General features: G+C 36.4%; 1 protein-coding gene across 4 annotated transcripts in view; it reads left to right on the top strand.

Annotated features, from left to right (window-relative positions):
* QKI (QKI, KH domain containing RNA binding) overlaps positions 1 to 18,923 on the top strand; it is a 156,843-nt gene extending 137,920 nt beyond the window's left edge. The window contains exons 5-8 of one of the 4 annotated variants that reach the window (XM_084284191.1): positions 1,946 to 2,033; positions 4,287 to 4,583; positions 7,224 to 7,298; positions 11,929 to 18,923. In XM_084284191.1, the coding sequence (XP_084140317.1) occupies positions 1,946 to 2,033; positions 4,287 to 4,583; positions 7,224 to 7,298; positions 11,929 to 11,945 (477 nt within the window). In that variant the 3' untranslated portion in view covers positions 11,946 to 18,923. The other 3 variants (XM_084284188.1, XM_084284190.1, XM_084284189.1) reach the window with 3 other exon arrangements.
* The last annotated feature ends 7,370 nt before the right edge of the window (positions 18,924 to 26,293 follow it).

The following is a 26,293-nucleotide window of genomic DNA, read 5'->3' as shown; positions in this document are numbered from 1 at the left end:
GAATAAATAAATCCTCTGCATATAAATTCCAACTCTGTTCTGAGACTGTCATATTAAGCATGCTATAATCAGTACATTTTGTATTCCAGAGAGTCTAATTTTAATGATTGTGGAATCTGAGGTATCTGGACAGAACAGTATTTAACTGCACAGTTAATTTGTAGTTAAAATGCTAATTGAATGTGCATTTACTTTTTCACTATTAGGGTTAGTTTGGTCTGTCATACAGTATTTAATAGATAAAGAAAATAATGTCTAACTCTTCGAGTATATTCTGTATGTTTAACAACAATGTCAATTGTTAGTTTTTAATCTGTTTAGGTAAATCCTCAGTATTACAGTTAGGACTTTCATTTCTGGCATCTGGAAGTGATTTAGTCTTGAAGTCTTGACCCATCTTACTGTGTTGACTAGTAGTTTATTTGCTTAAATGCAATTTTAAGACTTACTCTTTTTTTTTTTTGTTTTGCAATTTAGTAAGTTACTTCATCAATATTTTGGCAGTGAAGTATGTATAACAATATTTTGCTTCAAACTAGTTTGAAAATGTTTCTGTTCGCTTTGGAACCACTGCATGTGGATATTCCTATCAACTCGTAACTTATTTGGGAGACGTTTCAGTATTGCAGTGCTGTAATGGACACAAAGTTATTTAGTAGGCTTCTTTTGGTTGTTGGTGGCAATCACTATTCTTTGTGGCTTTTTAATTGTATTTTTCATAATCACTAGTCCTTTTGAAATTCCTAATTCAAACCATCTGCTGGAGTTGTTGTTTAAGACAGGTGAACAACTATCTCTGAAATCTTTGTTAGGTTTTCAGTATCTCATGATCCAGGTTGTCATTACATGTAAAAATCCTGTTCCAAATATACAGGAAATATGTGAATAGACAAGATCAGTTAAAATAAAAACTAAAAAATTAAGAAACCAGTTTAAGAAATGCAGCTCACGCTTCAGCTGCACCCTTTTTGCCAAGAGACTTCTCAGCAATGGTAGACAATGTGAGAAGCAAGGTGGTAACTCAACATTAAAGTATATAACTGCCTCTCCTCGATTTCCTATGTCATTATCTTGTTTTCTGATTGATAGGAGGTAGACTAAACAAATGATAGTATTTCTGGAAAAACAGATCAGAAAATGTCTGGTTTTCAGAACTGTAATAATTATATTTTTGTTAGTAACAGAAAAAGTTTTTTTTTTTTCCTGTGGTAGTGATGGTTTTTTGCCTTTTTTTTTTTTTTTAACTGAATACTGCATATTTATGCAAATTGCAGGACACCAAAGGAATTGATAACTTCAGCCAAGACATCTATATTGAAACAAAAAATTAAGGAAAATATATACTGTATAAACAGTAGTTATATCCTCATCAGACAACATCTACATGTTCCAAAATCATTAATTCTGTAATATAGCTTTGGTTGGTATTTGAAAAGCTGCTCAAAGATTTTTATTTTTCCAGGAATAGTTAGTTTCACTAACAGTGGAACTGTAAATCAAAGTTTACATAAAACTTTGGGTTTCTATTCTTCTTCTGGTCCAATAGTGGATTATTTTTTTTTAATACCAGTTTAATAGTATGTAATTTTTTTTTTTTACTAAAGCTTGAGAATTTTTTCCCTAAATAATTTCTGTCAAGCATCGACTTAAAATTAACCCAGTTTTTTATTTTATTTCACTTTTTTTTTCAGTTTATGGTATGAGACTTTTCTAAAACCCTGTAAGATATGTATCAGTACCAGTTAATGATAGGAAACGAACAACTTGTACTTAATTTTAAAGAAACGTTAACAAAACATAATGGTTTTGTCAGTAATGGGTAAGCAGATACCTTCCTTGGTTAAAACTTGTAGCTTATTCTACGTCCCTTAGATCTTATGCACTAGTAAATTAATAATCCTGACAACTAATAATAATTACTTTCTTTCCATCTTTTTATTTACAGGCAGAAGGAGAAGACAGCCTTAAAAAGATGCAGCTGATGGAGCTTGCAATTCTGAATGGCACCTACAGAGACGCCAACATCAAATCACGTAAGCATGTTATAATCTTGAGGGTCAGTGCAACATTAGTATTTGCAGGTTTTGATTCTTAAAGCTACTTTCAGGTAAATGGACAATAACAACTGTGTAGGAAAACAGTAGGTAGCCATTGCAGATGATCTTCTATAGATAAGTTTTGCAAGTTTTTTATGTTTTGTGTTTTGCTGTTGTTGCTGGTTTTTGTTGTTGTTTTTCTTTAAGAACAGCATGTCTGGGCTGAAATACTTACAAATATATAGTTCAAACAAAATTCAACTCTTAAGCCAGATTTTTCTATTTTACAATTAATTTTTTTCCTTAATAAATATAAAGGGCAGTGTACTCCTTTTCAATTATACTTTTAAAGATTCAGTTTGAAAGTGTTACAGATGTTCAGGATACTGTGAATACATTTTTCTGTATTATATTCCTTCCTTTCATCTTGCCTTGCATGTGTTCCCCTAGTGTTATGTTTTTTCCAAGAATTCATCATCTGATTTCACTGCTGAGTTCACAGGGATCAGTGATGTTATGAGCCATTTTTACAATTTCTTCCATTAGATTTGTGTGAGATGCTTTTGCAAACGCAAGTATGTGCAGATTTACACTTGAAAATTAATTATATACACCTACTAAAGACAGCATATACCTGCTATGTGTGATACAAACTATTTTTCTATATTAAAATCTAATTTCTGCTTCTGCAAGTGTAGTTTCTGATACTGTTCCAAAGTAAACTTTTGCTGTAGCTATGATACAGATGTCAAATGTAAGCACGGATAAATCAGTCTTTTCACTAAGGGCCTACTGATATTTGCAAATTTGTTTCCCCACACAGGCTCCATTTCAGCATTGAATATGTTTAAAGGTTGGAATGTGGTTAGGCCAATTTGAGAGTGCTTACACCAGTGTAATTTTTCTGATTCAAAAAGATACGTAAGCGAGGGCTTTTACCACCACAATGGTGGTGGTAAATCTTCACCCCTAATGAACGTTATAATATCTAGAGCTAGCTCAGTTTTAAACCTATTTGAAGCCCCAATCTATTGCAAATTTATGAGTGAAATAGCTTTCAGAATAAATTGATGCAAACTGTTGCATGGAAATCTTTATATTAATTTGAGCGATTTCTTTGTCTGATCTATTCCCATTGGTCTATTTTAACAGTATAAGTGGGATGATGGATTTTTTTCATTCTCTGACTAGAGATTTCCACATTAATATTCACATTTTGGTAGTAAGACATTTTCATAGTTTATGTTTTTGACTTTACTGAAAACAGAGGATGTGGAATCCATAGTGGTTTATTTTAGTGTAAAAACAGAAACAAAAATTTTGGTGTTTTTTTAATTCTGCATTGCCTGAGCACTTTTGAAATAAATCCACAAAACTCACCCTCTCAAATACGAAAATCTTTCACATGCATTTCTCTTCCCAGACCACCTGTAAGTTAATTAAATCAGTGTAGATCAGCAGTAGTGCATATAAATCTTTGTCCTAACCAATAGAATAGAACAGTTTAACGTTGACTCTTTCCAGCTGATCTGTGTAAGTGTTTAAGAAATTGTTCCTATTGTATGCCGACAGGCTTCAAATAATTAAATATGCAAGCACTGTGCAAGACAAAACAAAAAAGCAAGACTGTAGTAATCTTCTGTAACAAAGAACATGTTATATTTGGGGAAAATTGATGTGGAAAACATTTTGAGTATGTTATTCATGCTACAGTAGGAATGGAGATGCATTGTTTTTCCAGATCCTCTTTAATTTCACTGATCCTGGAAACTGGAATTGTATATATGTTTAAATACAATTTAAGAGATACAAAACTGTAGAACTCATACAGTAGCTCTGCATAACTGAGTATCTGTGGACTCTATAGTTGCACTACATTTTGTACTCTGTATTTGATTATGACAGTATTTTCCTTGTATCTCCTGCATGCATCTCAGTCTCATGCAGTCTTTATAGCAAAAATGAAGAAATGTGGTCTAAATGGAGCTTTTGTGCTGTGTAACCTGTTTGAGAAATCTACCTCACTGTTTTACAATGGCTTTTTTATTTTGCATGTTCATACTTAATCACACTGGAAAATGGAAAGCTGTTTGCATTTGAATGGTGTGCTTTGGCACTGTGTGATCAGCGCATGTACTAATGATTTCCTTTTATTTTTCTTCTTTCCTACTTTTCCCCTTTTTTCCCATTCTTTCCACGTTTTGTACTGCTATCTCCATACTTTCCTCTGAATTTCTTTGCTTACTGTAGCAGCCCTTGCCTTTTCTCTTGCAGCAACAGCCCAGGCTCCAAGGATCATTACTGGGCCTGCGCCTGTTCTCCCACCAGCTGCCCTGCGTACTCCTACGCCAGCTGGCCCTACCATAATGCCTTTGATCAGACAAATACAAACCGCTGTCATGCCAAACGGAACTCCTCATCCCACCGCTGCAATAGTGCCACCAGGACCCGAAGCTGGTTTAATTTACACCCCGTACGAATACCCCTACACGCTGGCACCAGCTACATCAATCCTTGAGTATCCTATTGAACCTAGTGGTGTATTAGGTAAGACTCTTATCTGCACATGACTGGAGAATACATTGCATATGCTTTCATGATATTTGCATATAGAGGTCATGGGTCTCAAAGGAAAAAAAAAAAAAAAAAAGAAGCTATATTCCTACCTCAGAGACACCAAAATTGCCTAGGAAAATTATTCCAATGGTGTAACTCAAACATTTTAACATGTTTTGCATTGTGAAACGTGTTTAGTGTATTAGTAAGATTATTGAAAACAAAATCGTAATGTTTGTGTGACACTAGATGGTGGATACATAGCCAAGAAAAAAAAACGGACATTGACATCTATTGTATGTAATTTGTTCTCCAGTAAAATACCAGACTTGCTTGTGTTGTCTTCAGCATAAATTAATTTCCAGTAATCTTTGGAAGAGAGAACTTCCTATCTTGCTGTATTTTTTTAGTAGCCAAACTGGAGAGAATTGAAGGGTGTTTTTTTTCAGTTTGCTTAGGTTTTTGCTTCTACATTTAGAACACATCTGATCAAGCTCTCCTCAGTGTTGGAAAGCTGTTAATGATTTTGTAAGCAGAAAATAATATCAGAGAATAAATATATAAAGGAAACTTTAAGTTCTGAGCAAAGGATGGTACAATCAGCAACACTACTGATGGCTTATTTTATATGTGTGGGATTGAAATGTCCATCATTCCTAACATTTCAGGCCATTGGCTTGCTGTATGAAGGAGAGGATGATAAAGCAGCCGTGACAATTCAGTTAACTGGTCAATATGGAACAAGCAGTTCCAATAGTTTCTTCTTTCCCTACGCTCTGCAGAATATAAATAATCTTTTCTCTTTAGTTTGTTCTGAACTGCATATGACCTTGGTGCTGCATGATGTTGATTTTATAGTACTTTGATCTTAGTTCGTTCAGTGGCAGTTATTGATTTACGCAGATTCTAAACATCTCTAATGAACACTGGACAATAAGGTTCAAAGTCAATATTTTGTTGAAAGTATTGCAGAAAATCAGTGTTTCACTTAAACAATGAATAGTTGTGTTTTCTGTATGTGTGCATTATACAGTAAAAAAGAAAATGTACTTCAGACTTCTACCTGTCAGAATTAGTGAGCCACTAACAAAATTTTAGTAGGGCTGAAGTATGTAGCAGGTCTGTCTTTGAGCAACTTCTAGTTGTTTTCCATTATCCCATAGCCAACATCCAGGGACCATATGATAATGTCATCGTTCTTTTATTTCCCACAAGCATGTACATGCTCTCCCCGGCTCCCCCACCCCCAATCTGTGAGTCCTTACTGGCACTTGCAGTATCTCCTGCAGTAATGTTGCAGTTACAGGCATCATCGTCACAGTAGCTATCAGTTGCTGGTTAGTTAGTGGCAGTCCCCTCTCTTGAATTTGGTTAATATCAAATAAAGAAATATGTCATTCCGTTGTAATAAATTAATATGATGCAGAGAAGTTTCATTGATTTCTCACAGCATTCTATATAAAAAAGGGAGGAGGGGAGAATTACTCCTGAAAGGGTAGCTGAAGCTAAAATAGATCTCTCTAAATAAACTTAACTAAAAAAAGGGAAAAGAGGGGGAAAAAATCACCACACCCCTGTTTATGTAGCACAGAATCAATGACTAAATACATCTGCTCTATAATCTGAGCAATTGCATTGAATTAAATGAGGTTTTGGTTGAGTTCTACCTCGGAGTACACTCACGCTCATGAATAATACGCTAGATTTTGTCCATTTTCTTGTGGACTTCTAAGATGTCTTAAAATAGTTCTGTTAAAAATGACAGAGAAATGTGTCCCTATTAGTATTTTGGGGGATATTGATGTTGGGAGCAAATTTTAGTTGGTGACTAACTTTTAATTCCCTTCCTTTTATCTTTAGGTATGGCTTTCCCAACGAAAGGCTAAGAATTCAAGAACGGTCTTAAACTGATCCTTCATCAGATCTGAATTTTAACAAATGCTTAGTTTCAGCAGCCTTGAAAAAAGCTTGGCCTAGCAGTCAGTGACTTACTTGCACTTTTTTTGCACATAGATTTAAAATAAAATAGTGCTATTAATTTGGATTAGCCCCTATTATTACAGAGTAGCTGTAATTTATGAGTGTATAGTAGTATACTGACTGCTAAGTGTTCTATATAGTGTTTGCTTTACTAATCACCTAATTCATTGCAGTTCATACTTATTGACTTAAAGTTTAAAATCACAATCTGTAGGCTTGAAGAATTGCTTTAAAACTTTTCTTTTTGTGGTAGAACTGGAAGTGATCTTAAGGTTAGCAAATAATTGTCAGTATTAAAAGATGGCATTATTTAAAATAGTCCTGCTGCAAGAAAGGCACTTCAGTGAATATGTGACTAGTAAAGCTTAAATGTGCTTGGGTCTAATAGATTTCATGAAATACTGTAATTTTGGGATTGTAAATGAATGGATTAAACAGGTTAAGGCCAGGATGTTTAAAATAAATGCAATATTAATCTGCACAGATAAACTTCTTAAGGTTAAGATTTGAAACTACTGTGCCTTAACTTGTTGCTTTTCTTAAAATGAACTTTTGTAGTTAATGATCATTTAAATCCATTTTGATAAACCTGCTGTTAATGTTTTCTTTGAATGTTTTCTAACTTTGTCTTGGTAATTGCAATTTAACTAGGTGCGGTGGCTACTAAAGTTCGAAGGCACGATATGCGTGTCCATCCTTACCAAAGGATTGTGACCGCAGACCGAGGTTAGTTTAGTTCTGCAGTTCTCGTTCGTAAGAAGTGCTTTGAGTGTACATGAGATTTGCAACACCACAGCTGGTTAACCAAATACCATGTTTTGACCCATTCATTATTTTTTCCTCAAAAAACTGAATAGTTAATATTTTAGAGCTTTGGGAATGCTTGTGGTTTTTTAAAAAATGTTGTAAACCTGGCTTTCCTAGCTCAATTAAATATGTAAACCTTGTCATATATTTAATATAAATGTTATAACAGATTCCCTTTTTAAAACTATTTAAAGATCCGTCTGCATCAGGAAACACTATCAATTCAGTGCTGCAATGATTACTTTGTGCCAGCCCCCCCCCACCCCATTTGTTCTTTTAATTGGTGTGGAAATATCAGATTGGTGTTGCAAAATAAAATGAATGGATGGTTGCTTAATGAGAAAGAAGTAAAGGAATAAATGCCTCCTGTCTGTGTCTGGAGAAATCTGAAGATTTAGATTCCTATTTTCCAATAAACTTTTGAGCCACTGTACTGTATATTATGAGGAGGATGCATGTTCTCAGATACCTGACTGAATTCAGAAAGGTAAGGGCTGTGAAGATAATACTTCAAAAGTTGTTTCAGTTCGAATTAATAAAGGTGGAGGAGTGGAGGGTGTTTTGTTTTGTTTTTGTTTTTGTTTTTGTTTTTACCAAAATCTATTTCCTGGTATTTGCCTTTTGCTGCTAAAACGTGTAACCTGAAGGAGAAACAACTTTTGAAGTCCTGTTGGTGAGATGACATCCAATATTTGGGCATCTCTCTTTAACTGTTGAATGGAAAGTAAATCTTCATTTTTCTCCTGTTCCTCAAACACAATGCCTTTGGACCCCTGAATGAAGTATTTAAGCTTATTGAGAAAAGTGATATTTTCGGTTTATTGACATTGGCTAGGAAGCAGTGTGGGCTGAGCACAGGCACTCCTGAATTCTTATCCCATCCCTGATGCTGACTCAGTTTGGGTTTCAGCAAGTCATTTAATTTCTGTGTTATTTTCCCATCTGTAAAATAAGGATAATAATACTTCCCTACCTCACAGGGGTGTTGTGGGGGTTCTTGTTTGTACAGGGCTTTGAGGACACAAAGCGTTATATGCCAAGTATTATTATTCTGCTCTCATCAAAATCAGTGCTGTGCAGGCTTACATGCTGTTGTAATACTCAAAAGCCAAATGCAGGTGACAGATCTGACATCTAACACTGACTACACTTCACTTCTTGCAACTTCCTGTAAATTGACTACAAGGAACGACACAGATTTCAGTCAATACAGTGAAAAGGGCCCTCCTGGATACTTGTTATGTTTATGTAACACTTTTATCTTTCATATGTACGAATCATTGCTTTACAAAAAAATGTAAAGCTGTGATAACAAGACACTACTAAAGTTTTCCAGAAGATCGCTTCTTCTTGAACCTCACACTATTTACAGCCCATTGGCTCATTCTCACTTCTTGAAAACTCCTCAATGGGCAACAGGGCATAATCAGAATAAGGTCCCATGTTGACAAAAAAGAAAAAAAATATATATATATATGAGAGATTATAACCCATCTTCTGACAAGAGCAATGATGCTGAGGATTTAGTTCTCTTTAATAGTTTAATTTGATGTTTCAAAATCAGTTTTTGCTAAAGGTCGTTCTTGATCTTCAGCGGTAGCTTCAGTGTAAAAACTACTTAATTGGTTAGTTAGATATTTGACTGAGACACCTAGTAGACACCTGGGTAAAGAACAGATTGGGGGAAACATAGACCATTTTTTATTTTGCTTTCATCATTGTAGTATTGAGTCACCATATTTTAAATATATTGTGAAGGGCTTAGATATTTTGTCTGGGGTTGCCACTTACAAGTCACTGAAAAAAAGTATTGGTTTCATTTCACCTTCTTTTAAAATATAGCCATTTTCTGATAATATAGTGTTCATCTCTAACCATATTGAAAGTCCATTGTATTTAAAAAAATAAATACAGATGGCATATCTCCCATGGAATAAGTTATGCATACCTCTACCGTTCTGCATGAGAACCATGCTGTTATTTCAGGTGAATATTATTTTAGTCACATCTAAATAATAACCGTGTGTACTGAGGACCTTACACAAAGTTAATTTTACAACTGTACTTTTTTTATTTTGAATCTGAAATCCTAGGTTATCACTGCACAGGGTTAAGTTTTACTAAAGGATTTGAAGAGAATTGTTCAGCAGTAAAACAGATTCTTTATTGCGTTAAAATCGTGTTGCAGAATTAATCTACTATCAATATTTACCATCTCACTTATTGGGTTGTTCTGTCACTGATATACTTCTATAGCTATAGAAGTGAAAAAACAATGTCAGCAAACCGAAATATTTTTTTTTCAATGCAGAAACTTTTATATAGTTAAATGTTGCTAAAATTATATTTGCATTCATTGGGTCTAAAGTTGGTTATTTCAATTCGAAATTGATTTTCAGATGACTTTGTAGTACTACTGCATTCACTTTTTAAGTAGGTTTTTATTCTTTGCGTAGTTCTTTTTTTAGAGATAAGCACTGCATTTAAAGCAAGAATCCCCAAACGTGTAAATGTTTTTCTCTTACAACTAAGCATTTAGAATTGGTGAAGGGTTGAAAAATATAGCTCATTTTAACTAAGAATAAAACCCCAGTTTATAAATAATACAAAATTGAATTTGCATATAACAGAGAGACTGACTGATTTAATTGTAATAAACTGTAAATGGTGTTGCACAGTTGACAAACCTGTGTGTACTGTAGAAGGCCAGAGACTTGGCAGAGGATGTATCACAGGTGTACTGGTATTTTTAAAAGGTAGCTTGCTTTGATTATAAACTCCACAAGAAATAATAATGCTGAGAATATTCTTGAATGTTTTATCCAAACCAACTGTCACATAATTTATATATAAATTTTAATACAATTTAATCAAAATTATAATCAGTATCAAAATGCTTTAAGAGTCTTTGTTTCTAGTATACCTGTAAAGTGGTGAGATTGTGCCACATGAATATTTATTTTTGTTTTTGCTTATTTTTTGAAACAGCCGTTTAATTTAAACAAATCCCACCTAGCCTAATTCTGAAAAAATTCAGGGAGCATGTGGTCTCATTTATGTTACAGTAGTAATTTTTTTTAGTGTTTATGAACTGTATCGTAAATGATAGGCCATTTTTGTTATGTGAAGGTAAATCAACCCACGAGAAAGATTGCTAAATCGATGCTATCTGTGAATATTACACCTACTGGACTTCATTTTATGAATGGCACAAATCTGACTTTGCACTGAATACCTTTCTCACTTTCATCTCCTCTGCCTTAGTCAAAATGGCAACAGTACAAAAACTTTATCAACCTCAGAATTTATTAGCTATGATTAAGCTGTTGAATGAGTCTTAAAAAATAAAAATGAAAAAAAAACATACTACTGTTAAGTGGACCAAGTTTGGTGAAGGAGAATGTGAGAGAATGATTAAAGAAGGAACAGCTCAAGAACATTGGGAATGATAACTTTCCACTTGAGAACTTTTTTATGTTTTACTGTAATTTGTTTGTGTTTTTGGGTTTTGTTTTTTTGTTTTTGTTTTGTTGTTTTTTGCAAAAGAAAATAGTATTTACAGGTGGCTTCTTTTAAAATATAAAAATATAAAGCAGGAATGTATATGAAATGTCAGATTTTATTGTATTTGCAGAGTATTAGCTTTGAAAATGAATAAAGAGAGCTGTTTGTAGTTTTAAAATGCCTTATTAGTATCGATTAGATATTTTCTCTATTTTTTGATGTACTTAGAGCTTTTTAAGTATAGAATTTAAAATGGCAGGACTTTTACAGTGTTTACATGCAAGTGCATTTTATAAGTGTCCTATATGTGTAAAATAGTAGTATTTGGAACGGGAAGATGCTGGCTAAAGTAGTAGGCTTAGCGTTTCCTGGTTCCCATGATGATGCCTACGTTGCTAGACTACAGTTTAGTACTGCTTTGTATCATGAGGCCAAGAAATTCCATGTTGTTTGTAAATAGAATAAATGAAAGGCAATAAAAAATTTATTGAACAAAAAACCCTTGTTTGGCCCCTAGTTTGTTGAACCAAATTGTTTCTGTAAGTTGAGAACCCCTCAGATCCATTTCTCTTAACAACCAGTTATTAATAATCACATCCATCATTAATAGTTGCTTAATGCTTGCACCTGGGGAGGTACTAATGCTTAATAGCAGTCAGATACTGATGCCGTGCACTGACTGTTGTTTCCAAATTCTTCCGACCGAGTTCCAGAACTGTTCATCGTTCGTTGTTTTCCAATTTCCTTCATCGACTGCTACTAACCATTAGTCGTTAGTCGTATTTTATCTCTATTTCTCCTGTTAACCGGTTTTGTGGGAGCGGGCTTCTCCTTCCCGTGTCCAAATCATGATGGAGGGCTGTCATGATTTTATGGCATTCCGTAGATGGTGTCGATCAGTATGTCAGAATTAAACATGCTTGTTTTTTATTAGTTGTGATTAGTTTTCATGTTGTCATTAAGCCGTCACTAGCTGGAACTAATCTCTTCTCTATCTTTTCTTTCTTTTTTTGTTTTGTTTTTTTTTTTGTTCCTAACCACCCAGCCGCCACCGGCAACTAACCTATGACCTTCTGACCTCTGAACTCTTCACCCAATGATGACCTGACCATGCCTGCCTGCTGATCAGTTAACTGGTAATCGCCTTTGCTTGCCTGTCTTCAGTGCAGCGAGCTGGGGCACTTGTCCGTTCGTCTTACCATCTAACAAAACAGACAAAGAAATTGTTGTCCTCCAACTCCGCTTTTTTGTGTTCTCCTGTCTGGGTGAAAGTGGTTCTAGAACCTGCACTGAATAGTAGTAAAGCAATAAGGTCCAATTCATCCCTCCGCACTGATCATCCTCTAGCGTCCCGCCCCAAGCGAACGGTAAGGAGGCCTCGCGCGAGATGGAGACAGATGTCCCTTAACTACCGATGACAGAGGCAGTTACTGTGAGAGACTTCTAGGAATATTTTTCTTCTCAAAAAAGAAGTCCGAGCTCTCTCTGAATGTACTGTGTGATGATGCATCATGCATGAACCTTTGGTCAGGGATGTCATTGGTGAAGGGATTCCAAAAAGTATTCAAAATTTGACGTGCTGTTTAGTCACTACCAGTGCCCTCAAAGGGCCGAAGTTGCAGCCTTTTTTCTATTGCCTGCCAAATTGGATGTTTTAAAAGAAAGCGTGCCATGAGATACAGATCACAATGAATTTTCAGAACTATGTTAATGCAGAGAACAAAACAGCAACACTATGAAAGCGAATCCGAGTTTAAATTATTTTAACCATACTTTAATCTCCTCAGAAGATTACATGAGAACAAGGTACATGCATTATGTGTCACATTACTGGGCAAACTGTTCAAATATTTTTTTTAAACCTCCCTGTATAGAAAAAAATTCATTAAGGATGTAAAAGCCATGCTTGCCTATTTGCTGTATACATGTAACGAAATTGTAGATAAAGTGTAGTGCATTGAAACAAAATGAACAAAAAAAGTAGATACTTTTACTATACAAGGGTGCTGGTGCAGAAAAAAATATATTTTTGGAAATGTAGCATTTTATACTTTCAAGTGTTATAAAAAAAGAAAAAAAGAACAAAGAAACCCTTTATTTCATTAAATGATTTTTTCTGGTGGTTGTCAAGAAACAAAAGACCAAAAGAGCCTTTTAGTCTTTCTTTTTTATTTTTTAAGTATTGGAATAAGTCTAAAGAAAAGGAAGTGCCTTATTTTCTTCATGGTCATTTAGTCAAATGTCTTGTATAATCAGCTTCTCCCTCAGACAAGTTACTGCATGCCACTCAGTCGCCCAGTATGTGAAAAGAAGCTGTGAGGAAAGACAAATGATGAGTTGACCATATTAATTACCTGATTTTTGCCATATTAGTGTGATGTGACTTTGCCAAAAACGTGTTATGGAAACTATTTGCTAAGGTTTTGTCAATCCAGCCCATCATTTTTATTTCCACAACTCTACTTCTCAAACCAGAGCTAATACAGTACTTGTGCAATGTAAACCAAAGGGTTCTGTGTTACAGACAGTCTCATTCTAAATTAGACTATTAGCTGAGAAATGTTTGTAGAGCTGGAAGTATTTCATTTTTGTTCAGGGATGGAGATGAGTTTTCCTGATTTTTTTGGTTGGAATAAATATGCATCAGACATAGCAGACTTCAGAGTCATCCAGAAAAACTGGTGTTCTGCAGATAATGAAAGTGCTTAGCTAGTCCTCAGTTACGGTCTGAGCATGTCCCCAGTTTTGGTAAGCAGCTCCTGCAGTGTCAAACAGTATGCAAGTTACTTATTTTTAAGCTTCTCTTTGATTAATGTTAGATCTGCCTACCGGCTTTCCTTTGTAAGATAAGCAGGAGAAGGACATCACTTAGTTGTTTGAAGCCCAGCTATACTGTATTTTTAACCCTCGCTTCCACATGAGATTTCTGTAGCTGGGCAATCACAGGAGTTGAAGCTGTTGAACGCACATTATTTAAGTCTAAAAACATTAAGTATTACTTTGTGTGGGGCTCAGAACTGAACTTGGCAAATATCAGGTGATAACTTTACTCCCCTTCTTGTCAACTTATTCTCCTCCTGCAAATCTTCACAGCTTCCAAATGAAAGGTCAACAGTAAGCTAAGAGGGCTTACATTTTAAGCACCTGCATGGTGACCTCATCTAACATCTTGTCTCACCTGGAAATAATTATCAGTTTATTTACTATGCAATAGACATTCATCCTTTCGTATTCAGCTAGCTTTTTGTTTATTGTGCCACTGGCTTTGTCTTCCTGTTACACATACAGTTGTGTTGATTTTACTTACAGTATATGCTGTGCCATTTTGATTTTTTTTTGGTTGGTTGGTTAAATAAACTTGCGACACTCGAACATTTGAAGAGAGATTTGCTAAAACAATACCAGTATTTGATCCAGTTTCATCTCAACTATGATAAAACCTGGACATTTTTAGATGTTTATCAAAGTTCTTTTATTGGGGATGGGGGGGAAGTGTATGAAACAGATGTGTGACATGTGAAAGTAATGTTTGCTCTGAACAAACTTCTGAAAACTTAGTTGACAACATTTTGGATCAACTTAAAAAAAAAAAAAAAGCATGACTTTTGAAATCTCTGAATGCCTTGGTTCTCAGTATTATCATTCTTTAATGACTTTTTCTTTATTAAAATAAGTAGTTTTAAGACTTCTTTCTGACAGTATTATGTAATTTTTTTTAGAGTGGGTAGATGGGAGTGTCGCTTGTATGTAACCGTACAGATGACATGTATTTGTCTATTCTTTATTATCTTAGTAGTTTCATGCTATGTATGTACCATAACCAACCTATTGCCTATGAGAAACATGTAAGATAATGTATTTACAGCCATTGTTACAAGTTTATAATGTATTTTTCTATCTTGTTTTATATGTATGTTATATAACATTCAAAAGAATTTTTTTCCTGATTGAGAAAAAAAAAAAAAAGGATACAAAATGCAAAACCCACAATTTTGATAACTGAAAAATTGCCAATTGTTTTGCAGTACTTTATTATATTGGGAGTGTTGTCTTTCTTGGGCTTTTAGTTAGCTACTGGATGAATACATTAGACATATTTGGGTTTTAGTTGGGTTTTTACATAGCTTGCATTTTAATTCTTTGGTTCTTTGCTGTTTCTATTAACCCATAGCATTATTTTAATAAATGTTATAATACCAACCTACTAACTCTGGACTATGTCTGTTTATTAACCATTACATGTTTAATTAAAGTAAACAAATAAAGACGGAAGAATGTAAAGTCTTGAGTTACTGGACTAACCCTGAAGAACGTGACCACAGATAACACAACGTGACTTGTTTTTATGTTGTTTGTCGGCTGACATTCTGCACACTACTATTAAGTTGGCTTTGGTCATCCTGGCCTTTTACCTTGGGGAATAGGTGCCAGTAGATATGGGAACAAAGTAGCATTTTTTTTTTTTTTGAGGCATTCTTCTTGTAGAGTCTTGCCACTTGCCTTTCAGCATCTGCATTACTAATTCCACACTTTCTTTTTCTTTCTCTAAAATAATTACTCTCAGCTCACAGCAAAAGAGCAAAGATGCCAATGTATTGGTAAATCATGGTGGTGTACAGAAACCAGTTTGATTCTTTGTTGAACCATTCAGAGGTTGCAGTTAATCTCACAGCAATTTGGGATGTGTTGGTTTTGGCACCTGTTGCATTGTGGGATATTTCCAAGCACAAAATACATCTAGATGTAATTACCATGCATTGAAATACAAAATATTCTTTTTTTTCCTTGCCAAAAGTGCCTTATTTTCTTCATGCCATGCTATTTTTTATGTAATTTTTTTGTACTTCTGCAATAGTCTATCAGTATTGCATAGCTCAGGGGAGTACAATTTCTGTAAGCCAAAGGTCAGACTGGATCATTTCGTAATGACTGCAGAAAGTACAAAAACACACCTTTCACTAAATTACCAAGCAAGAGCCATTTCAAATTCCAGGGCTGCCTTTATGTAATCTTTGTCCCTGTGGATGACTGTAGCAACACGAATGCAGGGAATTGAAATGACGAAGATGCTGTTTTGATTGTACCTCTATGCAGATTATTTTTACAGAAACATTTCTCTCTCTTAAAACTTCTGTTGTCTGAGGCTCCTTTACGTAGCCTGGGTAGTCCGCCTGGATTTGTAATCTTAAGGGGACAGTTACAGCTAATGTCAAGGGAGATCATTGATGTAGATCACTCTTCAGATACCAGCAGTTTTTGTGAACCCCCCTTTTTTTTTTTTTATGTAGATAGTAAAAAAAATCAGACAATGAGGCAATGAGGCTTTGCATTTGTTCAGAACCTTTAATTTATGATGTTTCAACTACACGTCTTGAAACCTATGTGATAGAAAACTTAAAAAGTTCTTCTATGTAATAATTAAAATAGAATGTATCTATTTTATGGAGGAAAAATAGGTTAGCTATGATGAAGACATTTGTGTTAGAATAGTGTGTACTTTTTAGCTTGTTTTACAAAAGTGTTTAGGTACAGCTAGAATATCAATGCATTTAGAATAGTTTCACTTGTACAGAAATATAAACAGATCGTGAATATAGTGTTATCCTAAAAGTCAGTCACAGTTAGATGGTGGGGAAAAAAAAAAAAAAGGTAATATCAAGACCTTTTGATTAGGTAATGGCACAGGTGTCATTTCAGATCCGGTAGTTTATATTATTAAAATATTTCATCAGAGGCACACATTTAAACTCTGAAGTATTCTCTGGTGTAAGTGAAACTATTCAAATATGGCAAACTAATAACGTTTTATATTGAAAAATAGTTCTACTCCTAAAACTACTACTTTTCTGCAATGTTTTTAGCATTTTCTATTTTTATTAGATATGAACTACTGTCATACATTGTTCACAGTGCATTTTCATCTCATTCTGTAGAGAAAATTGCCTTAAATTTTGAAGTACTTTAAAGTTGAAGGAAAGGGAAAAAAATCAAAATTTTATGCTAATTGCTGTTGACCACCAAATGCATTTCTCAGTTTACCTAAGTGCCTGTCTGAAAATTTAACTATTTTATACTTTGCCTGCTTAGAGGAAAGACGCAGGCTATTTTTATAACCGAATTTGAAGATGGTTTCAATATTGCTACAGCACTGGAGTTAGGTTGTTTTTTTCCTTTGTTTCTATTCTGGGGTTAAACTGTCTTTACATTTGAAAGATCATACATTCAAGTTAAGTAGAGAGTTGCTGGTCCATCAAATAAAGTGGATTAATCTTAGGATAAACCTTTTTTTTTTTTTTTTTTTTTTTTTAAGTAGCTCAGAATGTAAACAAAAACACCACAGAACCTTTTAAAATGAAATCTCAGCAATGCTATTGATTTCTTAAGTGAACTGTTGAACTAAATTACAACAAATTTTACTTATCCAATATTTTTTTCCTGTGCTACCAATCTAGAAAATACTTCATAAAGAGTCTTCAGGGATATCTTTCAAAGATTTTTAATGAACATATGCTCAGTGTATACTGATGATTTTGGTATTTTATTTGAACAGATCTTTAAAAAGCATGTAAAAAAATAAATCTGCACATAACAGTTTATTCCAAGATGGACTCTCCGAGGGGGACCACTAAAAAGTTTTCTGCCCTGATAATGCAGGGAAGCATTGAAGCGTGTTGCTGCCCATTAGGATATCACTGTAACTTGGGAGAAACATACTCACGAGTATATGAAATTTAATTCTTTGTATCTGGGTAACAATCGCAGTCATCATAAATAGCATGTTGTACAGAATGAAATCTGAATAACACATTCCTAGGGAAAGTACAGAATTGTTACTGGAAATTGTTTTTAATATACTTGATATATTTTTCTAAAACCCTATTAATGGAATACTGTTCTAATAACACAAGCCATAACATTAACACATGGTGATCAATGTTGAATCAAACTGGTTAACAAAAGTACGGTGCTCTTCCTTCTATGTGCCTGCGCACTAATTGCAGGTGGTATGGTTCTGCATAGGAGCGGGAGGGAGGTGCAGCGGGGGGGGTCCTTGCAGTGTCCATTTCTCGATGCCAGCAGTCCGGATGTCCGTCTCTGACAACAGGCTAACTGGGAGGAATCTCGACTCCCGAGGCAAAGATTAGCTGAGATCTGAAACTCTTCAAAGAATTAATTTAAAAAGAAATACATATATACATATATGCTTCTACTTGTATTATGGCAGTTTGTGTGAAACATTTAAGGTTTTGTTTGTGCAAAATAATGTATTCTGAGGGGAAAAAAACATGGACATTGCCAAAACACATGTAAATAAAACACCAATTATGACTGTACATTATGTGCAATAAAATAACTGGAAAAAAGTGCATGTACTTTATCCTCAAAAGCAAATTGACAGCTCTCAAAGCTGTAGCTATAGTATTATTTTCTGAAAAAGTTAAATTTTATTCTGTATCTAAACAACAGAATAAAGAATGTACATTTTTCACACTTCAATTTTCATTAATGCTTTTAGCACTGTTATGAGAGGTGTTATTTGTTGAAGAGACAAATTTTCATGATCATCTGATTAACAGGATATTTTTGTTGTTGTTTTGTTTTGCTTTACATTTGCTTAATGGATATGCTGTGTTGTCTGTAACTAAATGAAGGAAGTATGCATTACTTACTATAAACACACAATACACATTTGCATGATAGATTTATGGATGCATCAATTTTATTCATTTCTTGGAGATGACCAAGTGATGATGATGATGTTATAGTTCTGTAAGCATCTCTGTAGCAAGTGTTAGAGCTAATAAGGAAGAGAAGAAGTAGTTTGTACTAAAGCTTTTTAGTTTATTCTGGTTACTATAGAAAATGACAATAATAATTTGTCATCCCAGATAGTATGGATCTAGTGAGAAACATAACTCTGGAGCAGAAATTGTGTTTTAATATTTTCATTAATATGTATGTGATTACCTCAAAATACAACCAGATGTTATTTATTTACCAAAGCTATTTGCTTAAAAAAATAATAATCCTCCTACCTTACTCTGTTTATTTTGTGTGTTCTAGAAGTATGCATACAATAGGTAAAGCTAAATGTGACATCTGTAGGAGTCTGGTAGAATTAGGGCAGGGGAGGCTAAATACTAACATTTGGGTACAAGTCCTGTCCCACACTGTTCCAGGAGGGATGAAAAATTTGTCAAAATTAGCATTCAAAGATTTCTTCCATCATGAGTCTCAACATACTGGTGGCATACAATTGGATCTGAACTAGCTTTAATCCCGGTAGTTCACTGCAGTAAGAGCATGAGGTGTGTGCTGCTCGAGGAGGTAAAGCATCCCTCAATGTCCTTGCTGTTACTCTGGATACACACCCAAGTTTGCCTGTACTCTGCAGTCCTGGTTTACTGAAGTGTGGGCATGCCTTCACTTTCTGTGCTGCCTTTGGCTATCTAGCACACACACTGTGCAAACCCATCCGTACTCCATCCAGATCCATAGAAAACAGAATTACGGTGATATTCCTTGTCTCTTGCACCGTGAGAATTTAGTCAGTAGTACCTATCTATGACCATATTTGTGCTAGCAATTGCATTTATTGGTCTATGAATTCACGTCAGATGTGGAATTTAATGGCTGGAGTACTTCTACCACCAGACTTTACCATTCATCTACCAGTGTTGTCTGCATAGGTGTTTTGGTATGTTTGTGGCTGATGGCCTAACTCTGCTATATTTTCCCTGAATGTTTTTACTATAGCTACTGTAGTTTCATTGAGAAAATACAAACTTAATGACTGGCAGTGTCAAAATACCGAGTGTGTTTTATTGCTGAAGAGTATAACACGCAGTGTCTGAAATGATGCCTTTCATTTTGCCATTCAGGTCTACCAGTAAAAGTAGTAATATCAACTAATTGTTTTCCTAGTATCTCTAACAAGTTTGCAGTCGAAAACTAGGCAACTGACAGCTAGTTCATGTTGAGTTTCTCTCTCCTAAAAATTAACCATGATAAAATGGTAATTCCCCAAATGATACCTTTTAAAGTCTTTGTTATAAAATAGTATGGTAGTACACTAGCTTTTTTGTGTTTCTGCCACTCCATTTTTAGTGTTTCTATCCAGCAAGGTTGACTCCTTTGAATAGTAAACTGAATAAACTCAGAGGCGAGGTTCAAGAAAAGATACCAATGGCATATCTCTCAATGTTGCATCATTTCAGCAGCTCATCAGTAAATTAAATTAAATTTTTCTAAACGAAATGCCAATTAAATTAATAAAAATAAATTTTATATATTTGTCAATCACTTATGAAGACAAAAGGCTAAGCAGAGAAGGGTCTTTTGTTATTGGGACCTTTTCTGAGTGAATTCTGTTGACTTTCAGTACAATGAGTGTGGTCTTTCTTAAACAGGTGGTACCTCTACTACCTGAAACTAAGAAGGTCCCAGGTCCTCTTGCCATAGGTCAGTCAATGAAGCAATTGATTTGACTTGGTGATACTTGTGGTTTGCTTTCATAGTCTTTTGAAGATCAATCAGTCTCTGCTTTGTAGGGCAGTGTTTTAAAGGAGTATTTTTTAAATTGAAGCTAATACAGTAAAAAGGCAGGTCGAGTAAGCAAAACTATTATGGGAAATGTGTTGCTGTGTAATAAAGGTACTAGTGTAGCTATTTTGGAGTCTCAAAGTAATTGCATGCAGTAGAAATGCACAATTTAATACTAGTGTAATATTTATCTTACTAGTTATGTGCACTTTTTGAGCTATGATTTCCAGGATCTCTTGCTGGATAATTTGTAGCAATGGACAAGGTAGTTTTCGTGTGACTGAGACTACCTTGTACAGTTCCGATTGTGAAATGAGAAGATACTGCAAATCAGTTATAAATATGCCTCTTCCTCGAGCACAGACTTTTTTAAAGGAATGTTTTAAGGCCTTGGCCTCAGACATTGAGTAGTAATACATGGTAAAATTGGGGCACAGGGAACATAGTTTCTTTGTTAGCCTACCTGTTAATCTCCAAAAGTATAAACATTTTACCAATTCTGAGATATTATTATATGTTAATTAGCATGGCAAAATCCATGTCTTATTTTTAACATGATTGCAGTCTGAAGACTTTCACATGCATAATACTCTAGTACATCTCTGGATCATTTGATAGAGTGGATCCAGTACTACAAGGCAAAGGAGGCCACAGGGCCATTACTTGCATGCTCTTGGATGATGTTTCCCATATAACCTTAGTGATGAGACCATTTTGATTCTTTCCCTGAAAGGCAATGAATGAAGCAGATCTTCTGTGGAATTCAGCTTTGTTTCTGAGAGAAAATAGGAAATGTATACCTATGTGGATTGAAAGAAGATAAAGAATACAATCATGTCAGAGCTTTGAATGCTGTCCTGAACAGATTTAATAAAGTTAATTTGGACTTCGTATGAGCCAGGAGGAGAAGACAAATGTAAAGAAAAGCAGCGCTGTCAAGAAGCCCAGCCTATGTTGACAAGAAGTTCATCAGAGACTATAGATTCAAATTTTAAGTGAAGAAAATTGAAATTATCTCAGCCCTTGAAGAGTTGATTTGCCATATCTCCCTGTTATCTCTTTCTCTATTGGAAATATTTCCCTTCTTCAGCCTAATTTGAATTTCACATTATTTTCTTCTGAGGTTCTGCCCTGCCTCCCCTGTGCTGTCTTACACTTCATAGGCAAAGTTTACCTTCATTAGGATGGCCAAGTGGTATGGTTCACTTATAGAAAGACTGCAACCAAGACTTCAGGTCTAAATCAGAATTTGCAAAATGTGACACTTTTTAGAAAGCCTTTTTCAATATGCATGACTCAGTCCAAGCAGAAGGAAGAGGAATGTCTCAGTGACAAGGACACAAATCGAACACTTGGAACACCTGGGTTTTAGATGTTTCTTCCATCACTTGTGATTTGTGCAACTTTGGGCAGGAGCCTCGCAGCCACATCCAGTAAAACATAGTCGCCTGGAACAGGAATTAAGCATTGTCCAGATATTGAAGTAGGGCAAGTGTGATTACCTAGGTTTTCAATAGCAAAGTCATGTTATGTTATTCCATAAGAGAAAGCACAATCACCTTACCTTATTTTGTCCAAGTTAACAGCAGTGGAAAGAAAATTGGTGGTACATGCAGACAACGTGTTTGTTCGAGAGCAGAGCAGGACATGCTAGTCAATAAGTCCCAGTCACTCAGCACACCCACAGTCACCCCTTCAATGGCTGAGCTGCTTGGGTATGTCCCTGGTCACGCTACACAGGTAGAGCACCTGTGGGCCTTGCTCAGCTTCACTCTTGAACTCCCCTCCCAGCTCTCCATGCAGAAGCTCAGCGCTGTTTCACCCATGTGCCTTTGTGACTCCTGTTCTGAACCTGTGTACCTCAGCTCCCTGTCTGTGAAATGAGGTTGGTAGGAACACCCTAGCACCAGCAGATGTGGGTAACTGCATTCAAGACTGAAATGCTCAGGCAGAACAGAGCCGAGCGCTCTTACACGGTATCTGAGTGTCTTACGATCTTGAATGTACTTAAAAATAAAGGATGTAAGCAAAACAAAATAACTTTGACTTCTTACTTAGTCAGGCCCACAGAATAAAAACTTCGCACAATCTTCTCAACCAGCCAAGTCGTGCTCTCAGACCAAATCAGCTTGGTGGGTATCAGCAGCACCAGAGATGGCCGTCGCTTGCTTTGGCTTGATTTGTGTTCATTGCTTTCTCCGTGCTGCAGGCTCTGTGGATGGACTGAGCTGCGCTACAGGTTCCCACTGCCGGTGTGGTTGAGGAGAGCCAAAAGGACACAGGTGCAGCTACAGGCACCAGCAGCATTTCTTTGTCTCTTAGCCAGTGGAATGTAAAAGTGGGGATAGCCGCTGTGCTTGTGAGGGCCTGCCGAGTAGGCAAAGCTGGATTGCATTGGTGGGAGTTGAAATTTGCTGGTATGATGTGGGAGATGAGACAGATGTGATAATAGTACAAGAGTATCTAATGCATCACATTTTACCTGTTGGGTTGGTATCATCTGATGGCAAAATACCAAGATTGCTTAAATTCTCTGCTGCTTTTCAGGAAAATGCGTGGCTGCCCCGAGTTTTTGTAGGTGTTCACAGAGTGTGCTGAAGACTCTAGCATGTGGGTACTCTCAGTGATGTTTGTGCGCTCAGGTTGCACTGTTTTGAGCTTTTGACCAACTAGAGGTATCCCAATACAGTTACAGCACAGTGATGGTTTAATACATGATGCCCTTTACAAATACAGATCTATTAAAATACACGCTAAACTCAAGGGGCTGGAAAGGATGCAGTCTGGCAGCGTTCTGCATTCCTGTTCAACGAAGGTGCGCATGTGTTACTGGATGTAGGAGAAGGTACTTGTGAAATACAACATCTCCATTTGAAATGAGATGTTAAATATCAGGTAACTCTTAAAAAATCCTTGTCTGTGTCCTGGATGCTGCATTTTACTTTGTTAGGATCGCTCATCCTTGGTTGTGTTTGGAAAAAAAAGTCAGCATAAAAACACCAGGCTTCTTATGCAATCACCTGAGGTTCTGGCTGTTCAGTTCTCAGACTACTGTATGATTTTTGAAACTGAAGTGCCTTAAATTGTAAGAACAACAATGCTTGTAGCCTCAGGCTTGTAGCTGTGAACAGCTAGATTTGGGATGCCAATTTTGCAGTGAAAGAAATTTTGCCTTTAAAGTAAAAAGGTAAATGCTGTTTGTGAGAGACAAGACTTTGGATTTCTCAAGCAAGAGCTCTCATTAGCAGATGATCGGTATAAAGTAAAATCAAAATCATCTAAGCAGTCATGCCACTAGTCCCAACAAAGCCCAATATTAGCTGATTTATCCTTGGTCATGCTCAACCACAAGTCAGCTGGCAACCAAATGCTTTCTGTTGGCCAGCCCCAGTACAGTGGAAGGTGAGAAGCGGGGATTTAGTTCCTCAGTTGTCTTTCAAGATTTTATCTTGTTGAAGTAAACACCTGTGTTATGTTAGTTGTCATGTACATCACAGTGATAATAAATCATAGCAATGAAGTAGGACTTTATCCTACTCTAGATTTGTCATCTTGATTTCCCTGTGTCAGGAAACTTTGAAAGAAATGGTTGCCACTCTTGCAAATGTCTGGTTTAAAACAGAAGTGAAAACAGTGAATGAAATAGTTAAACTTCTGATATTTCAGGAGAGAGGGAAGTAGTAAATAACGTTGCCTCAGAGCAATTTCACCCTTGTCATCCCTTCTCCCCTTACAGCTTGCTGTCACTAGTCACTGTGAGCCAGACTGTGCATGTCTGAGAATACTTCAGGTGGAGTCAGTGGGGCTGCTCATGTGAGTAATTTGCAATGCACGCAGACTGGGCCATCAGGACTGGCACAATTAAGTCTCATTTCAGCTTTAAATTATCTGGGAAAGGACTTACACATCTTGTCAGTAAAACACTGGAGTGCAATTCTGGTGCTGTGATTTTTTTTTTATTATTTTTATTTTTTAGCCTTTCCTCCTTTTCTGTCACCTCTTTTTTCACCTCCCCCCAACACACACACACTACAAGAATTAGAGCAGCAGCAGCTCTGACGAGCAATGCAAATGTGCCTTGTCCTCCTGAGGGACCCCTCTTGGACCTCTTGGCAACATGTCTTTGGCTCCCCAAGTTCCTTCTGCACAAAGCTGCCTTGCTGCTGGCAGGTTTGGGAAGGGAGAACCCACTCGCAAAGGCAGGGAAAAAGTTACATCAGGGGCTGGCGGCAACAGGAGAGTCTGGTTGTGCCGGTGAGTCAGCCCTACCACATGCTCCCTGTGCTTATTCCAGCCACATACAAGCATGTGCAGGCAGGGCAGGGAAAATTCCTAGCTTTGTTTGATTTTGTGAGAGGAGAGGACCTGCTTTGCTGCTACTGCAGGCTCGGTTTGCTCAGAATAAAATCTCATGAAGGATAATTGCTGAAACACTGGGATGAAATGCTTCTGTTTTTAATCCATGACACATCTTGCTCTTTTCACTGAGGGAAAAGTAGTAATTTATGGTTTCTTTCTTTCTTTCTTATTTTTTTTTTCTTCTTTCTTTTCCAGGTTTAATTACCAGCTTTGATGTGCCTATAATGGGCAGCAAATACAAAGTCTTCTGCCTGTACTGCTACCTATACACTTGCATATAAATAGCACTTTTGTTTCATGGGTTGGGATAATGGCTGAAGAGATGTACCAGTAGCGCAGCACCTCCTCCTTTGTATCAGGACTAATATGCCTGCAGTCAAAAAAATACCTCATATGCTTTGGCTTTAGGCTGAAGCTCACCCAGTGAAGTGTGGGATGGGGCAGAGCCCCACATCAGCCCCTGCTGAGCCCTCAGCCAGGGCTCCCAGGTTGCCCTCAGAGAGGTACAAGAACCAGGAGGCTTTTGCATTCCGCCCATGGGTAAAGGCACATAAATAATGCCTTTATGACTCAGGTATGTCTTGAAATATGCAACCTGACGGCAGACAATCCTCCTTTATTGTGCAGATACTTGTTCTGAGCGACATGGCTGCTAAGTCATGAAATATTAATGGCCATGCAAATCTTCTCTTCTGTATCACAAGCTTTTCTGTGTTCCTGACCTCTGACTTCCTTTAATCATCTCCTGGGTGTGTGGTCTGTTACTATTCTGAGATATCTTGTGAACAGGGGCAGAGTAATTACTTGATCCCTGCCTGCTGCAAGAGTCTTTTTGAAAAGAAAGTGGGTAACTTAAGAGAAACACGTCATCCTTGCATTGAAATCAATCCCACCTGCTTGCTTCACAAGGTTTCTCTTTTGGTGGCCCGAATGCAGATCTGCTGTGTTTGGTGTTATTCTTATGACTTGAAAAACAGCATTCTTGGATCTCTTAAGTCATCAACTGCTCCTCCATAGATTAAGTACAATTTCTGATCAGACGTTTTCTCCTCTTCTCTGCCTCTCCTACTAGTTTTGCTTAAGCCATTCTTTTAAACAAGATACACTTCCAACCACCAGAGGTTTTGTCGTGGTTTGTTGCAGGCAGGCCCAAAGGTCTTCCAACTGGCAGCTGCAATGCCCATGACTTCTAGGGTTATCTTGCCCTTCTCCCTAATAATTAGAGGCTGAATTAATGCTTGAAACATGAAGTTCTTTTAAGAACTGTAGCGTGTATTTTTGGCAGAAATGTCCTTTCCTTTCTCTACCTATTCTCTAACATCCAAAATACTAAAGATAATGATGTTTCCATTGTGTGGAAACATGCAAATGCTTCCTAGCTCCCTGCCTGACATAGGAGAGTTTGGTGGTGTGGTGCCGTGATGGTCTGACAACCAAAGGAGCAGCTGCTGTACGAGCAATGCGGCTGGAGAGAGGGAAGCAATCATGAAAGTGTTTGCCATATGGGA

This window comes from Netta rufina, assembly GCF_964035555.1.
Source record: "Netta rufina genome assembly, chromosome: 3".
NCBI lineage: Eukaryota > Metazoa > Chordata > Aves > Anseriformes > Anatidae > Netta > Netta rufina.
Note: the sequence above shows the minus strand (reverse complement) of the source record. Positions and strands in the feature narration are given on the sequence as shown.